Raw genomic sequence first — 19,351 nt, forward strand, 5'->3', positions numbered from 1 at the left:
CTAAATTGGATCATGTGGCTTGATCCCAGACGCTACGTATTTTATTTACGCGGCTGCTGGACGTGATGTTTACAGGATGTGGCCGGGCACAGGCAGCACCAACTCGGAAGTTGTTATTGTGAATATCACAATCGCAAATCGGCTTTGACTCCACCATTAATTTCTCTCTGTGCGGTCGAACTTGACTGGGGAACGACTCTTTACAAATGAGACCGATGTGAAAATTCATTCGCCATTGCTCCAAGGTACGCGGGCAAAATAGGATTAAGGATTATTATTATTATTTTTTTTTTACTCCTCCATGGCGAGCCGCCGTCTCTGCGCTGTGGGGCGAAGCGGCTTCATGCCCGGCTGCTCGGCTGAATCAGATGCAGTCGTACTCGGCAGCTCAGTGGGCATGTTCCTTCCAGATGTGAGCGGGGAACTCGGCACTCTTAAGTAGCGCCGCGTTTATGCTCCATCTACCTCATCTGACCCCGAGCCTGCAGAATGAAATGTCATCTCAAAATAAAAAAATACCCATCCTGGGATCTGGTGGAATATTTCCACCTTTTCTTCTTCTTCTTCTTCTTTTCCTTTCGGCTTTCCCCTTCAGGGTCTTCTCTATCTAACTCTATTCTCCATATCCTCCTCTTTCACACTAACTTCACATCCTCTCTCACTACGTCCGTAAATCTTCTCTTTGGTCTTCTTCTAGACCTCCTGCCTGGCAGCTCCACTTCCGATACATTCACCCTCCCTCCTCTGTACATGACCCAACCATCTCAGTCTGGCTTCTCTGACCTTCTTTCCAAAACATCTAACATGTGCTGTTCCTCTGATGGACTCGTTCCTGATCCTATCCATCCTGGTCACTCCCAAAGAGAACCTCAACATCTTCATCTCTGAAACCTCCAGCTCTGCCTTCTGTCTTGTCGTCGTCGTAACTGTGTCTAGTCCATACAGCATCGCTGGTCTCACCACTGTCTTGTACACCTTTCCTTTCATTCTGGCCGATAGTCTTCTATCTCATAGTACCCCTGACACTTTTCTCCACCCATTCCAACCTGCTTGAACCTGTCTCTTCACCTCTTTTCCACACTCTCCGTTGCTCTGGATTGTTGACCCCAAGTACCTGAAATCCTCCAACTTCTTGATCTCCACTCCCTGTAGCCTCACCGTTCCACCCGGGTTCCTCTCATTCACACACACGTATTCTGTCTTGCTGCGACGAACCTTCATTCCTCTCCTCTCCAGAGCATACTGTACCTCCACCTCTCTAGATTTTCCTCAACCTGTTCCCCGCTCTCACTACAGACCGCAATGACATCTGCAAACATCATGGTCTATGGAGATTCCTGTCTAACCTCATCCGTCAGCCTGTCCATCACCAGAGCTGATCCCCGATGGAGTCCCACCTCCACCTTGAACTTCTCTGTTTCACCCACAGCACACCTCACCACTGTCTCACAGCGTGCATACATGTCCTGCACCAGTCTAACATACTGTTCTGCCACCTCTCTAGATTTTTCTCAACCTTTTCCCTGTTCCTACTACAGATCACAATGTCATCTGCAAACATGGAATATTTCCACCTACCTACTCAAATAAGAAAAACGATTTGAATCGCTGTGAAAGCTTTATGACGACCAAACAAAGTCTTGAACTTCAGCAGGTTAAATTCAACGGGAGCTGCTCCGCTAACAGCAGCCCAATCATTACATTGCACTAGAATTTATTTGCATTGATTTCTGTGACTGCATTTAAGCGGTAGTTGCTAATAAGCCCCCCTTTATTATTGTGATGCGAAGAAGACGTCGCAACAATGAGGGAACGCCCACTGCAATTTACAAAACTATAGTTATAACTGATTGAGGGGCTCCAGGCCTGAACAGTGAGTGAAGGGCGATAATTGCTTTGGACGTGATATGCGTGCATATGAATGATCATTTTGATTAATAATGCGGGCAACACGTCGCAGTGTGGACAGTTACAATAGGAATTAGCATCTGAAAATTAAATGGCAGATATGCTGACGTCCCCTGAGTCACCGTGGCAACAGTGGCAACCCTGCTACCGATAGCTGATATTATTTTCGCAAAATCTGTCTTCACCTTCACCATATGATCTTTCAATCACTTATTACATCGTTCCTTTTATTGTTTAACCAGTAACATTGTCTTCGTCAGATGCTCCTAAGTAAGTTTTTTTTACATCAAGTTTTCTTCACTGCAGATTTCTGTCATTTAAAATCGCAATTGTTTCCAATCGATTCCTTGCAAAACTAAGAACTATATTTTCCAGACTGTAAGTCGCACCAGCCAAAAATTTGCACAATGAAGGCAAAACACCCCCAAAACAAACATGTATAAGTCGCGCTGGACTCTAAGTCACATTTTTTTGTGGGAAATTTATTTTAAGAAATCAGAGACCAAGAACAGACATTTCATCTGGAAAGGCAAGTTATAGTAATAATAATAATAGTTATAATAATGCTCTCCACTGGAAAGGTCAGAGCAGACTGTACCTACTGAGGAGACTCAGGTCCTTTGGAGGACCTTCTTAGACACTTTAGTGGCATCAGACATTTTCTTAAGAGTAGTCTGCTGGAGCAACAACCTATCAGCAGCTGACAGGAAACTGCAGAGGAAGGCTGGCTCTGTCTAGGGTGGAGGGGGATAGCAGGGCGGTTGCTAAGCTATCATCTCTGATGACAATGCCTCCCACTCCATGCGGGAGCTCCTTCAGCGACACACTCCATCACCCCAAGTTTGTGAAGGAGAGAATCCGCAGGTCCTTCCTGCCGGCTGCTGTTCGACTATTTAACACTCAGCTCTACTCTCAATACACTTCTCTTTCCTTCATTCATTCATTCATTCATTCATTCATTCATTCATTCACTCTCCCACACATAGGTGTTACCGCTGCACTGCTAACATGTATTGCTGTTGTTTGCTGCTAGTTGCAATTTTTGCGCATGTTTATACTGTTTATATAATGTCACATTCTTTACGTGCAACTTGTTAATACAAGCCCCACCTATTTATATATATTGTTAACACTGTTTATTGTTTATTCTTCTATTTTTGATTACCTTTCTTGCACCGTCTCCTTTTTGTTGGAATTTCCCCACTGTGGGTCGATTAAAGGAATATTTTATTCTTCTATTCTATAACAAAAGAAGAGAGAACAACAGACTTAATATGTGTCTGGAATGTTAATGTGACATATTAACAGTTAATCAGATAACTATAGCATAAACAACAGAACGTAAGTTCGCCACTCCTGGATCTCACTCCAAATCATCCTCGCTGTGTCACCTCTGAGAAACTCTGCCAACTTTGGAGGTAGACGGCACGTCGCTTCCTCTTCTGCGCGGCTGTTTTTGGGATATCGTTGCAAATGCTCGGATAGAGAGGCTGTTGCGTTGCATGAAGCGGTAACACCAAGAAGGTCCTCCTGCAAAGTCGTTAATATTCATCGCCCTGGCAACTACCTGGGCGTGGAGACGTAACTGCGCCGTAGAGAAACCTCTCTCCTGGTATCATGTTGTTCAAGCACCCATTTGTGAAGTTGTTCCTCTCGCTTTAAAAGCCTGCGATTAGCTTTTTTGGATTTTTTTCATTGCAGTGGGAATCTCTTCCGCTTTTCGCCAGTTCCTCGCCAGTTTCTCGCTCAGTCCAAACCTTCTTTCTGCTGCTGGATTCCCGTTTTTCGGCTGCATTTTTTACTACCTGCAGCTTGTAATCTGCAGGGTACGATTTTCTTATTTTCAGTCTTTAAATTTTAAATGGTCAGATACTGGCACACATTGTGAAAACACGTGGCATTATATATGTTAACAGATAAGTCGCACCCGATTTATGAGGCAGGACCGGCCAAACCATGAAAAAAGTGCAACTTATAGTCAGAAAAATACGGTATGTTTGCTCATCCGTTGCCGGTGTTATGCAAACTCTTGAAACACCCGCTCTAAGGCCGACGGCTCAAGCCGCCAAACGCTCACGCAAAATAATCGAATATCTTCGTCGGATGCATCTCGTCGCCTCCTCTTCGATTTTATCTAAAACACACAGTCGTGCAGATGCGATCCGCGGAATTAATAAGTGTTAAACAAGTGATTCGAATTTTGGACATACAAAATGGGACAGACGCACGGAGACAAAGCCCTCCTTCGTGGAGCTAGCGGCAGATGTTGAACAGAGTGAGAATAATTGTCCGTATCGACTGAAGTGAGACTTTGTATTGCCACGCGTTTTCCTGCCGTATTGCCGCGTCCTGTGCGACGGCCGGGCCTTTCTTCAATGGGATTCTCTATAGTTCTCTCTCGCTGTTCCCCTTCTCGCTGCGTTCCCTGTTTTATACTTTGAAAATGGAAGCCATCTCCGGCTCCCTCTCTCTCTTTTTTTTTTTTTTGTAATAGGCTCATCTGTCCTCCACTCTCTGCTCCCTCTCTCTTTTGTGAGTCTGAATAAAGCAGCTAATGGTGCATGGAAATGGTGGCAGCGCTGTCGCGGCTGCAGACACACTCTTTCGCCGCTGTGTGTTGCAGGATATAAGTGAAAATTCACATTTTTACAAGCACGGCTATTCTTTCACAGGTCTCCATTTATCGCGTGCGCTGTGAGAGGTTAATGACAAACACATGAAAGGGAAAAGAAGGCTATAACAAAGCGGTGTGTTTATTAGCACGATTTTAAGTTTCGGTTCCTGATCGCCGATGCAAGCAAAGTTGGTTCCTGACGGTTGTTTTTTTTATTTCTTTTTATTTGTTTTTCCACCACAGGAACACTGTTTCACATCTATGTAATACTGATGTCATAATCTGAAAAAGCATTTCTAATTCAGATGCCGATGGGATGACGACCGTTTTTTCTCCCCGAAGGTTTACATCCGTATCCTGGACAATGAGTGGAACGTGTACCGGCGCTACACCGAGTTCAGGGAGCTCCACAACCACCTGAGGTCCCAGTTTCCGCAGGTGGACACGTTCAACTTCCCGCCAAAGAAAGCCATAGGGAACAAGGTGAGCTCAAAGCCCATTTTACAGGGTTGATGTTTTTTCAAACCACGTTCGCCGCGTGTTGCCATTATACAGGACTGTCTCCGAAAATTAGAATATTGTGATAAAGTTCTTCATCTTCGGTAATGCAATTCCAAAAACAAAAATGTCATACATTCTGGATTCATTACAAATCAACTGAAATATTGCAATGCATTTTTATTGTTTTGATATTGCTGATTATGGCTTACAGCTTAACCCTTGTGTTGCCTTGCGGGTCAAAAGTGACCCACTACCATGTTTAGTTGTAGAAAAAACACCTATTTTTTTCCAACTTGAAATTTTGTGATTTTTCCTCAAAAAACCCCATAATTAGAAAAAGTGATACTTTAAACCACTAGGGTACAAAGATTGCCTTATGGGTCATTTTTGACCCGTAGGACAAGGGGAGTGAACACAATGTTAAGATCGCACGAGGGTTAAGAAAACTCCAAAATCCTATTTTCATATCGAGAAAAAGGATTTTTTGTTTTCTTAATTGCATTACAGAAGATAAAGAACTTTATCACAATATTCTATTTTTCTGAGACGGTCCTGTATATCGATGTCAGTCATGATATAAGAATTACTGGTCCAAAATTAAAATATAGAATAGTGTAGTTTCGTTGATGTCAGTGCACGCAAGAGTCTTCAGAAGCTTCATGGAATTCAACGTTGTGTTTCAAGTGTCTGATTCAGTGTGTTTGCTGTGAACGTCTTCACGGACATCTTCTGCGACTATTTTTTTTTCACTTCATTTTTTCCCAACGTGTCCTCTTCACATCCGTGAAGTATCACTTACTAAATGAGATATTTTGTGCCGTGTGAGGTGCTTATCGGTCAGTGCTTTTCAATTCACAGCCTCGAAATCGTCCCAACTACCCGTCGGAAAAGCGCGGGGAAAGTATTTCTCTGTGTAAAGTGTTCCCATCAAACTAATGGACAACCGTAAGCCAGTCAAATGCCTCCATTCCCTTGGCGGTAAAATGGAGTTAGTATGATTCTGTTCATCTGGTGGGAAATTAGTGGCCATGCTTGAGGTTACAAAGCATCCGGAGCGCTAAAATGCGCAATGAAGGTGTCCAGAGAGCTCCTGGAAGCCGCCGCAGTCCGCGCTGCGATGACCGTGCATCGGCGGGAGACGGTTCAGCAAACAGTAAATTGAAACCTTAATAAAATGCAGCCGTCACCCTCCCGGATAATATACAGCATCCACTCGTGTGGTTATTTCTTATCGTAAAAAATAATGGCGTGCTGTTAAATTTCATTCACCGAGCGAGCGTTAAGATCGCTCGATAAAGGTGGGAATTTGCAGTGCGAATAATCTGATATTCTGACGGGGTTAACCAGCATCGGTTCGCTGCCAACACACTGCTTGTCCTGATCATCACTCACACACACACACACACACACACACACACACACACACACAGGGAAAGACTTTTATTCACTTAGCTTCACTTCGGTTCGTGTCAAAGTTAGATTGATGAACCCAAAACAAAACAATTATTACCTGAACGTTGAGGATAAAATTACATTTGTCGAACCAAACATTTATTTAACTCCGCTGTAATAGCCTAAATTATAATTACCATGTATTTTACAACTGATAACTGCCATTTATTTACATTTTGGAAAGCTTGATTTACTTCTCTCAATCTCACACACACACACACACACACACACACAGTGTCCTTTCCGCTCCGCCTCCATTTCATCCCGTTCTCCTTTGCCTCCCTCCAACCTTTGGGAGATAATTTGGTTTTGACCTGGATTCTCTGGCTGCCTGGATTTGCGACGGCCGCCGCCAAAAGCTGTTGACTGGCTCCCCCACCTTCAAAGACATTGCGGTTTCACGGCCGGAAAGAGCACGCTAAATGCTGAGTCGCGCAGCGCTACATACGTGCGGAGCGGGAGGCCAGGCGTCTTGTGTATTTGTGTGTGTGTTTCTGTGTGTTTATGGATGACTGTGCAGGTCCCGTGGAAGTGCGAGTGAGTACACAATGCCCCCCAAAAAGCCCATTACACCGCAGGTTTGTGTATATTATTCGTTTTCACCGTGCCTATGCCTGCACCCTGTCGGAGACGAGACGGGCTGGCGAGTACAGACCGACGACTGACACTTCAGCAGACTTTACGCGTCCGTCAAAACGTTTCGGCAAAGCGGTGATATCAGTGGCGTTACAGTGCTTACTCCAAACTTTATCATAGTTGTATAAGGCGGTTGTAATTCTCATAAGACGCTGAAAAAACACACGCATGGGAACATCTGGTGGCCGTAGAAATGACAGCAGAATGCAACTGCGCACTACCTTTCCATCCATGTCCGGTTTTGCGCGAAAGCACCATCTGTCCATTTAGATAAAGACATGGGGAACGGAAGCGCTTTGGAAATTCGGTATCATTTTCGCCTTTCGGAGCGCCTAGTACAACGACCCCGCCATCCGAAGACACATTCTATGACTTGCTCATTAAAATATCAACTGTGGTAAAGTAGTAAAGAGTCATTATCTCATAGAGACACCAGCAGTCATTAATATGGCACTAATATGTTTGTGTGTGCAAGCCGTGGTGCATAAAAAAAGAAAAAAAAATGAAATCAGAATGAGGTGAGGTTGAGGCCGTGGACGATAGAGAAGGATCTGAGAGAAGATGGAAACCCACTGCCTTTTCTTTTTTTAAGCATCTCTGATTGTATTGCTGTAGTCACAGTTGTTTATTATATGTGTATGTATATATATATATATATATATATATATATACATATGTGTATGTGTGATTGTGTATATGGATATGCATGTGAATATGTGTGTGTGTATTTATATATATATATATATATATATATTTAGTAATATTTAAAACAGATTATTTTGACCTTTATTAGCCATCTTTCACCATCACCGACATTAATATGTGCAGTACAAAGAGGTTTTAGTTGTGGATATCTGTGTTACCAAATCCTGAGCGATGATTCATGGAAAAAAAGCTTCCTTTGCTCTTCTTGTTCATACACAAGCATAAAGGGTTGACTTTTAATTCAATTTAATCTATTATTAGATGAAGGAATAATTGAACCCCATATTATAAGCATGAATATTTAGTAAGAAAAACTGGCTTTGGTAATTCTTAATCTATATACCATCCACAACATGTTCATTAAATGTTAAATCATGTTATGCGTGTCATTTTAAACTGCAACAAGATAGAAATTAGTGTCTATAATTCATGCAGTCAATGGTTGAGTGGATTCATTGGCCAGTTGCGCGGAGCAATTCCAAAAATAAAGCAACTTCAGTTTTTAGCGGGAATTACAGTTGTTTATAATCACAATACATCACGAATTTATTAAAGACTGCAGATGGAATTGGTGGAAAAGATTTGTTCTGTGAAGAAGCAGGAGTTTACTAATGTTTCCCTCGCGAGCAACACTGTGGTATGAAAAACCGAAGAGATTTCATTTGACATTAAGAGACAATTACGGGCAAAAGGAAGAGTTTGACTCTTTTTTTCGTGAGCTTGCGACGAAAGCAGGAATGCCTCAAAGAATGTCCGGCTGAATGGCCGGCCCTCGGATTTTCACCAAATAAGGCCCCGTTTGCAAAAGGTTTGGTAACCCCTTCAATAGATCATAACAGATAGCATTTTACTGACATTATTTCACTTGGTGTTTTAAGGGACACAAGTTAGCATCGAGGAGTTATCAGATCGGCAATCAGCTTTGCTTTTGTTTCAGATAAAGAAATGCACCGGTGAGCAATGCAACACAAAAAAAGTTAGACAGCACACAAGACAAGACATGAACAAAATGTGAATTTTTTTTTTTTTGCGTGAATGAACGCACCTACTTCCACCTAACGATGTTTGCGGCCGCGGACTTAAATCTGAAAGTCAGAAGGAGATTTCAGTTCAGGGGTCTTACTGGAGTAAGACAGTATCAAATGTGTTTGATATTATCGCAAGTCTTTCAGTATTTATGGTGACAATCAACATCCAATTGATGAGCTGCAAGAAAACAGGAAACCCGGTAGACAAACAATCACCGGAGCGGTATTGGCGGCAGTGACAGTATTAGTTTGCGGTATGGATGAACGGGGATGGCGAAGGACGTCCCGATCAATATGGACTGGAAAAAGCGATGGGGTGAATTGGCAGAGGCTCTGTAAATACCGTCTGAAAAAAATTGCATGGTGGTTCAATTCCCGTGCTCCTCCGAGCCCAGGGGTCGGCCTTTACCGCTCAAACACAACCCTTTTGAAATGAAATAAGATGGCATATAATTTTTTTTTTTTTTTTTTTTTTTGCCTTTACCCAATCTAGAATCTAAATATGTGTTGCGTTTTTTTAAATCAATGATTAACTGCAGAGAAAACAAAATTACATTCCTGCATGCAACAAAACATTTTAAACTCTGAAAAAAGACGTCGGGTTGAAGGTGACTTTTTAAGCATAATACTCAATGTCTATTTGAGTCCTTTTTATATTGAAGAAAAAAAAAGGCAGAACTTAAATAATCCGCCGACTGCAAATATGCCGTCCTCTCTCTGTGTGCTATCATCTTTTTACTGGTGACAAAAGATTTTAACGCGTTGTATTTAGATGTATTTACATCGCCATAATCTTCAAATTTAAAGTGACGTTTTAAAAATGAAGGAATTAAAATAAATTACATTTTAATTAAATACTAGTAAATTATTTTATCATCAGCCGTGGATGTTACCGGTATGTATTTAATTAAAAGTAAAAAAAATAAACGTTTCTGTGTGAATATCTCATGTTTCAATGTGGACACCTGCAGCCTATACATGTACACACATATTTATTAAATCATTTTTAGCCGGCACGGCTTATATTCAGGTGCGCTCAATTTTTGGGAAATTATGGTATTTATATTTTAAGATTGACAGTCTTTGCAAAATCTCCATCTTAGTCTCTCTGAAAACTAGCGTTTAAATATGAGCAGCTGTGAGTTGATAGTTTTCCATAAGTTTCTTTCCAAATCCCCGTTTCTAGATGAATGGGTGGCATTAGTCGACAAACTGCAGAAAAGGAAAACATTAATAAAACTTTGACAGGAAACCATCCTTAGAGTCTCTGGGCTTGGCGATAAAATGTTACGATCATAATGCGAAGTGTCCCCGCATCATCTATCATGATGGCGGAGGATGTGCGATAAACGTGAGCGCGTGGCTGCAAAAGGAACTGTGTCACCGGTGTTTATGGATAAAACCAGCCTCTGAAAATACGGGCTTACGTATAAAAATAGCTCCTCATTCCTAAATGGGCGTGAAGCGCGTTGGGATCTCCATCAAGCGCATCCATCCCGGGGACACGATGACAGAGGGTTGAAGTCAATCCCGGCTCAGATCGGCGAAGAGGCGGAGTTCAACCGCGGCCCGTCCCCCGTCAATCACATCGCCGGAACGCGGTAAAGAGACAATCCACTCCCGTTCACACCTATTGGTGATTGGAATTCAGCATTTTTTCGCCGTGTGGGAGGTAGTCGGGGTCCCTGGAGGGAACCCAAATAGAAGAGTGCCATTCCGACCCGGCAGCTCCGAATGTTGTAGCCCTCGAGGGAAGCCTTGTTCCGACGCGCCGGTCTAGCGTGCTAGCGTGCTATTTAGCCGGCGCTATTTCGCTACATTTTGTCTCGGTACTCCTCATTTCCGAATCAGCTTTAAAGGCCAAGTGTATCCATTTGCGTCTGCAAACAATGCAAAATATAAAGCGTGAAATTTGTAAGATCATGTGAGAATCGACATGAGCGATGTGTTTGGTGAGTTAGTGCAAAAACCAGGTACCGTCTTTTAAATATCTTGAAGTGCAATATCGGTGAGCGGGTCTATTTTCGTACATAGGGTGCACCGCGTTATAAGACACATGATAAAACATACGGTATATAAAGCAAAACTTTTTTTTTTTCATCTTATTCATCTCGCTTTGTCCTTCGGAAACTGTTTGGTCTTTTCTTGGCACAGTCCATCTGTTTGCTTCCTCCCCTTTCGTATCATCCATTCATTCATGTTGAATTATTTCGCAGCTGCTCTCCTCCCATGATCCACTGCGAGACTGATAGCCTTCAGTTTGAATTCGGCTTTATGAGCATGTGTCAGAGCAGGTGCCTTTTTTGGGGGTCCTCATACACACAAATGTACAGTAATATTATGCTGAAGCACAGTACGTACCAATATTACAAAAAGTGGTAGATGTACTACTTACTGTTCTCCGATTGGTTTCTGGTTGCCAGGGATAGCGGACACTTGAAGATAGTGTGAGGTTGGAACAACCTTGTTTTCCAGCACTACATAATTAGTTATCCAACATTGTCTGACGTTGCAACCCTTTATTCAACTAAAGATCGACTGTAATAAAACATCTATGTGTCAGGTGGGAGCGTTCCGACCATCGCACTGAATTCGCATTGACATATTTTGACAGACTTTTGAGCGCTGTGTACCACGTTAAAATGGTTGGAGGTCAGTAAGCACAACAGGAATTCAACCACCGGATTATAAAGCGTATGGTCGAGTTTTGAGAATATTTAAGGTTTGTAAGTGCGCCCTATAGTGCAAATAATATGACGATCAGATACAGGTGTTGTTGGTGCGTGATGTGATACGTATTTCAGTGTTTAGCGGAGTGATGGCTTATGGGGAAAAACCTGTTAATGTCTGGCAGTGCGTGATTATACAGTGATCCCTCGCTATAACGTGGTTAACTTTTCATGGCTTCGCTACTTCACGGATTTGCATCGTGCATTGTGTTCTGCATTCTGATTGGCTAAAAAAGTCACTCGGCTTCTTCTTTACCTGTGCGTCAATAACGTTGCAGTTTAATATGTACACGTACGTAAAACAGCTTGCCAAATTTACATTACGTACGTGCAAATTCTCTTGCAATTTCGAGTTTCTCTAAAACCCATAATGTTGACAAAACGCTCTGGAGCGACAAAAGCACCTGCGGCAGGGCCCAAAAGGCAGCGGAAGATGCCATCTATCGCAGATAAAGTTAAACTTCTGGACATGCTAAGGGAAGGTAAAAGCTATGCGGCTGTAGGTCGGCGTTACGGAATTAATAAATCTTCTGTTCGTTCCACAAAGAAGGAAGAAAAAAACATAAGGACGACAGCAGCAATGTATAATAGAGTATTTAATTGTATGATAATTGTAAAAAAAAATAAAGGTTTCCACTTCACGGATTTTGCCTATCACGGGTTCTTTTTGGAACGTAACCCCCGCGAAAAACAAGGGTATACTGTAATAAATAAATGAACAAATAAAATGTATTTATTCCTTTTTATACATTTTTCTGAGGATGTGACACTATTTTTGTCAGGAAGGACCAACACGTTGCGCAGTCATATTAGGGTTTTCAGGTTTTCTGTGTGTTTCTCTTTTCGTTTTCTGCTGTTATCTTCCTTCAAGCCACTTTTTGTCCATTTCAAAACAACACTAACTACAGAGCGGTGCAAGTGCACAGACACACACACACACATGCGTGCACGTGTTTCTCTTAAGCACGGGCAGTAATTAAGCAGTCAGAATGTGTTATTTGGTTTGAGGTTAGAGGAGGAGACCTTTAGCTGGTTTTCGGCGGCACATTTGCTCCCCGGAATGGCGATCAGATAGCAGGAGCATCAGCTGGCTATCTGCATCGCAACCCAAATTCTCTCACTTTCATCAGGTCTTTGACACACACACACACACACACACACACACACACGTGCATGAACACAGGGAGACTTCACATAATAACTGACAGCACAGAATCTCACGAAGTGTGAGTTATGTTATGGATTTAAGTCTTGCAGAATCCTGCAGAGATTTCACCCGGCGCGTTTTGCGGCTAACCCGCCGCGCTCACCAAGCGAGCGATTATCTATGCTAACACTTGACTGACTTCTGAGACGGCCGACGCACCGCTGCCCCGTGATTTGGACGTTAAATAGATCTCCCTCCTTGTTCGGTGTCAGGACTTATCACCAGAGCCGCACAGGAACTCGCCGGGAAGGTGAATCACAGAGGTGTGAACCGGATGTGTGCTAAGCTCGAGTGTTCTCCAAGTGAATTACACGATACATGTGATGTGACTGGCATTTCAACAAGCCCAGAGCGGATGTGCGCCCACCTCCTCATTTCTGAGGCAGCGGTAGATTGAAAGACTGCAGAATAAATAAATGAAAAAATAAAAAACCCTTCCTATGAATCATCCCTTTGGGGGAAAATGTGATTATTATAATAACAGTAATTTGTATAGTAAACCTGTTTGAAACAGGTGCTGGTTTTCTTTGAATGATGATCCTGTAGGTGGTATTTTGCATTGCTTTAAAATAAAATTGGGTTGAGAAATAAGCAACGCAAACAATAGATTTTGGCGAGTGCTGCAACTTCGATGTCCAAATGTCCAAATTTATTAGCTCAGACCTGCGACCAAGCAGGGAAATCCTAGTGTTTGAACCAGGACGTCAGTGCATCAGTCTGCATCCAGTCGTTAAAAGCTTCGCATTGTAAAATCGCTCCCGATTATCAAAAGTATAATTTATCCAGAGCCCGACTTTGTCGGACGCTGGCTTTCACCTCCCTTGTTGCTTCTACACCGGAGTTATTTCAGTCTTCCTTCTCCGTGATAGGGAATCGTCGAGAATCACTCGAAGGGGCGAAACAGATCTCTTCAGCCTGCGCTTGTTTACCCTGGAACCGACTAGGTTTTACATCGACGCCTTATTTAGCCGATTCTGGACCCGGTCGTATCGAACCGTGCCAACAACTCCTCACTAAATATGATGCTCTTTTTATTCCCGCTCGCTCTCCTTCCCCGCCCAGATTGGCTGCTCTGCCGTGAGCACACAGATAATTAATCGTGTGTCACATACGTATTTTTATCCAAATGTTAGCTACCAAGGTGTAATTCCCAGAAATGTGATTAATACAAGTCCGGGCTTCTACTGTTGGATCATTTCCTCTGCTTTGATGGGGTGAGAGCTCTTCACATCTCTCAGGGTCCATTGATCCGCAGTTTTACTTCGACTAATGACGAGAAATTGGAATTATTTGGGGGATGGCGAGCTGACCTGTTGAGCCGCATTTTGTAATAACGGTGCATTTTGTAATAAACGTCCAAAATGTAATCACTTTTTCATTTCATTTTGTAATAAAGCCGCATTTTGTAATAAACTGCCGCGTTATGTAACAAGTTATTACATATTGAGAAGATTATTACAAAATGCACTTGCAACTTTTTTATTCTCGAGGAAATGTAATAACATGGTGCATGATGTAATAACAATTCTAAAGGATAGTTTATTTGTTTGTTAATTGTATTTTATTTTACTTTAAAGTATTTGTGAAAGCTGGGCCTATTATTAGTATCAATGTATTAGCCTAGTAGCAGTATTTAGCAATTACTATCAGGACACTATTCAAAGGTTGCATTAACAGAGAATATTCTATAAATTCCATGTTATTACATTACATTACCTAGAGAATAAAAAAGTTGCCACTGCATTTTGTAATAATCTTTTCAAAATGTAAGAACTTATTACATAATGCAGCAAAATTTAATACAAAATGCGTTGGGGCAGTTTATTACAAAAAGCGTCAGTTTATTACAAAATGCAGCTTTATTACGAAAAGAAACTAAAAAGTTATTACATTTTGGATGTTTATTACAAAATGCACTGTTATTACAAAATGCGGCTCAACAAGACCTTTGAGAAAGTAATGGTCGCCTTCCTGCCTATTCAAATATGTACAACTTCCAACTCTGGTTTGTTTGAGAAATATCATTGGATAGATGGATGGAGGATCAAGAGGTGGAACCGAGAGGCATCGACATTTGGGTTTCGGCTCATTCAGAGCAAACGCACTCACTCCCGTAAATCTCAATTAGATTTAGATTGAAACGAATGGCATTTCAGAATGCGTTATTAAAACTCATCTCCCACCAAATAATAACTCTCCTCCCCCGCGAGACGTCGCAACACAGATATTGCCCTTGCGAGCGGTGAGTGTGACGGGATGGTCTTGCGGACACCGCTAGGCGATGGTTGATCAGGCCAAAAATGCCGAGGCAGAGGAGATATTCCTGTAGAATTGTTTTATTACAAGAAACCCAGGTCAACCTGTTACCATATCCCAAAAACAAAACTTGCCAAGTTTCCGATATAAACAGAGATGAACTGTGCAGCAAGGGTAAAGGCATCGGACAAAATCAAATACCGGACTTAAGAATAAGTTACTTAGTCTCTAATGAAAGCAACTGACAAACTTACTAGGCAAAAGCAAAGTCTCTTCCTGACGTGGGACTAGACCAGGGGTGGGCAAACTTTTTGGCTCAGGAGCCGCATTTGACTTTTAAAATTTGACAGACGGGACGGGGCACCACAAGACACAATACATATAAAAAAATAAAAATAAAAAAAAAATTGTTAAAAGTACGTATCAGACTCGCCTGCTTGCTTTGAAAATAAAACCAGCTTAGTTTTGAAGGCTCTGACATTTGCTAGCATTCCATGCACAAACCGTTTTTTCCCCTCGTAGCTTCACGTGCAGCTCATTCATGGGTGTCAGTATGTCCATTCCATCATATTACAGTCATTTAGCAGACGCTTTTATCCAAAGCGACTTACAAAAATTGCAATTCAATAACTGAAGATCCAAAGTACCAGTAGTTGTTATTCAGTAGTCACCACTCTACCAAATAGCCATCTCAAAACCATATACATACATACATTAATTTCTTTTTTTTTTTTTTTTTTTTTTTTGTGGCTAAAGGCTAAATCACAAAGCCAATTTGTGTCATCCAGTTCAGGAATATTCTCAAGTAGCTCAAAAAATTACATAATCTCCTGTTTGAGCGCTCATATTCATTGATCCGATCATTCAATCATTTAAATCAAGTAAAAATTCTGTTCCAGTCTTTGGTGGGCCGGATGAAAAAGACCAACGGGCCGGATGTGGCCCGCGGGCTGTAGTTTGCCCACCTCTGGACTAGACTATCATACATCCAGGAGGCGACCAGCACCATTATCACATGACTGAACTCATAATCAAACGCCAACAGAGACATAACAGACAGCGGTGCATCATTAGAACATTTCATGGCACTTAAACAGCTGAGTGACCAAGGATATTAAAATGTAGCTCAATGTAACGGTGCATTTCGGAGGTAGAAACAGAGGTGGCTTTGATCAGGGTCGCCTCAGTCGTCCCCATGACACTGCTAACATACACCAGACTAGTTGTGGATGGGAACCCAAAAATTTTTACCTTGTCACCGGAGGGGCTCGTCAACAGGCTCAAACAGGATACCGTTTTTTTTTCACTTTAAGACGCGCTTAAAATCCTTGTGTTTTCTCAAAAATCGGTTGTGTACCTTTTAATCCAGTGTGCCAACCAATTTAATGTGGTACACTGCACTCCAAGATCTGTTAAAATGTTTTAATGTGTTTGTCGGACCATTCCGACCTGACTCAGGGACGTTGTATTAAAGTTGGCCCTTGGTTGAATAAGGGGTTGCAACGTCAGACAATGTAAGATAACTAATTATGTAGTGCGGAAAAACAATGTTATTCCAAGCTCACACTAACTTGAAATGTCCGCTATCGCTGGCAACCATAAACCAATCAGAGATCAGTAAGTAGAACCGGTACGTACTGTGCTTCAGCATAATATTATTGTACATTTGTGTGTATGAGGACCCCCAAAAAAGGCACCTGGTAAGAGACATGCTTATAAAGCCGAATTCAAACTGATGGCTATCAGTCTCGCAGTAGATCATGGGAAAAGAGCAGCTGCGAAATAATTGAACATAAATGAATCAACGGTACGAAAGGGGAGGAAGCAAGCAGATGAACTGTGCCAAGAAAAGACCAAACAGTTTCCGAGGGAACAAAGCCAGATGAATAAGATGAAAAAAAAGTACGACCAAACTGACTGTTTTGCTTTATATACCGCATGTTTTATCATGTGGCTTATAACGCGGTGCTCCTTATGAATGAAAATAGACCCATTCATTGATATTGTGCCTTATGAAGCGTTGCACCTTTTGGTCCACTAAATATGGTACCTGGTTTTTGCACTAACTCACCAAACACATCACTCATGTCGATTCTCTCATGATCTCACAAATTTCACGCTTTATAATTTTGCATTGTTTGCAGACGCACATGAATACACTCGGCCTTTAAAAGCTGATTCTGAAATGAGGAGTACAATCATGCGACCGAGACAAAATGTAGCGAAATAGCGCCGGCTAAATAGCAGGGGTTTGGAAAAAAGGCGACAACGCTAGGCCGGTACGTCGGAGCAGTCGGAACAAGGTTTCCCTCGGGTCCAAATGGCACTCTTCTGTTTGGGTTCTCTCCAGGGACCCCGGCTTCCTCCCACACGGCGAAAAATTGCTGAAATGCAATCACCGATTGTCTCTTCACCGCGTTACGGCGATGTGATTGACGGGGGACGGGCCGGGGTTGAACCCCGCCTCCTCGCCAATCTCAGACGGGATTTACTTCATCCCTCGCGCTTCACTTCCTTATGTTTAAAAATAGACCCGTTCATTGATACTGCACCTCAAAATGCGGTGGCCCTTATGGGGCAAAATACGGTACGTTGTTCTTCTTAGGTACGCAGATCGCAGTTACTTAAAACCCAATAAAGAAGCTAAGCCTTTTCACGTTGCCTGTCCGGTGCGTTCATTTCCTTCCCTTCTCCACAGCAGTTGGAAGTAATACCCGAGTGGCAATGTTGCACATAAAACTGATTGTCCGTGCGCGTGTACGCGGGTATCTGTCCGCTAGCACGTGCTCAAACAACGGCCGACTTGCGGTCGCCAAGGCAGGGACACATACGCCCTGTCCGTGATTTTCACGAGCTCGACATCGTTCCCGCACCTGGGAAACACCCGTGAGTCGCCCGTGGGAATTCCAAATTCATGCAAACGCTGCAGAGGGAGTCGACATGTGAAAGGAACGCGTCTTTTGACCTTCCCTCGCCGTCGACTGGCCTGCATTTTCGCTTTTATCGTCATTTGTCTCTCCGGCGCTGTTATCGAGCTCGAGGCCAGACCGTCCAGCCGTGTAACCCAGCCATACAAATGATGTAACGCACTCTCACATGCACAGTGCAAGCGACAGCTTTTTAACCAGCTGACTAATCAGGGGTCTCGCCAGGCGCACAGGCTAAATGTTTGAGAGTTGTGCCCGTCAAGTCTCTTCTGATGCGAACGCCGAGACAGACGGGGGGGAGCGGGCGGCGACTTCAAAGCTAGCTTGTTGTCAGACCCCGGGGGTTCGGCTGTCAGGGTTTTTCTCACCGGCCGTGTCGGATCCAGATTTTTTTTTTTTTTTTTTGTGCTCTTCTTCTTTTCCTTCCCTCAACATCAGTTTCCCTCATTTGTCCACTTGCATCACTGTCTCCCCTCTCGCTCGCTCCCGTCTCTCATTCCGGCCCCCGGCTCGATAACATCGCTCCCTTTTTGACGCCTCTTTAATCCCACCGCCCTCCTTCCGAGCCGGTAAATGAAGACATTGTGGATTTCTTCTTTCTACGGAGACTTGCAAAGTGTTAAATAAATTTGTATACATCTTATATGCACAACAGTGGCAGAGTAACGCATGTGCAGTCTTGACTGTGCATGCAATCGATCCATTTGGCTCTCAATATCACAAGCAGCAGGAAAGTTCATCCATTATTTTTTTTTTTATTTGACCTTTATTTTATTTTTTTTCTATCTATTTACAGATGTTGGAGTCGCTTCACTGTATTTGCACAATTTTTTTTATTTTTTTTATGTCATGTATTTTATTTTTCATTTTGTCTTAAACTATACATTTTTATTATATATTTAGATACTTGAGCCACCTCACACTATTTCTTGTTTTACATTTATTTTTTATTTTTGATGTTATTGATTGAATTTTTTTTTTACCTTTTTTATCTTTTTATATTCATTTATTGTATATTTTTACATATGTTGGAGTCACTTCACTCTATTTTTATCTTTATTTACACTTACTTTGTTTTTTTTATCTTATGATTTTTTTATGTATCTCACCTTTATTTAATATATTTATTGTATATCTTTACAGAAGTTGGAGTCACTTCACTTTATTTGTCACTTTATTTACACTCATTTTTCTTTTTCTTATGGTATGTATTTTAGTTTTATTTTGCTTTTATTTATATATTTGTATTGTATATATTTACAGATGGATCTGCTTTTGGTTGCTATGCAACCTTTAAATCAGGCCTCTGGGCAATTTAGTGTCTCCAGTGAACCTCCTGCATGTATTTGGACTTTTGGAGTCCTAGCCTGTTTCTTGTACAGTTGTTT

The 19,351-nt window shown here is 42.2% G+C and overlaps 1 protein-coding gene across 4 annotated transcripts in view; it reads left to right on the forward strand.

The window, feature by feature from the left end:
* snx29 (sorting nexin 29) overlaps positions 1–19,351 on the forward strand; it is a 256,411-nt gene that overhangs the window by 143,641 nt on the left and 93,419 nt on the right. For all 4 annotated transcript variants that reach the window (XM_086141047.1, XM_086141044.1, XM_086141045.1 and 1 more), the window contains exon 19: positions 4,865–5,005. In XM_086141047.1, coding sequence (XP_085997173.1) covers positions 4,865–5,005 — 141 coding nt within the window. The remainder of the gene's footprint in view (positions 1–4,864; positions 5,006–19,351) is intronic.

This window comes from Fistularia commersonii, chromosome 33, assembly GCF_037954325.1.
Source record: "Fistularia commersonii isolate RoL2024-O1a breed Wild chromosome 33, RoL_Fcom_v1.0, whole genome shotgun sequence".
In the NCBI taxonomy this organism is placed as follows: domain Eukaryota; kingdom Metazoa; phylum Chordata; class Actinopteri; order Syngnathiformes; family Fistulariidae; genus Fistularia; species Fistularia commersonii.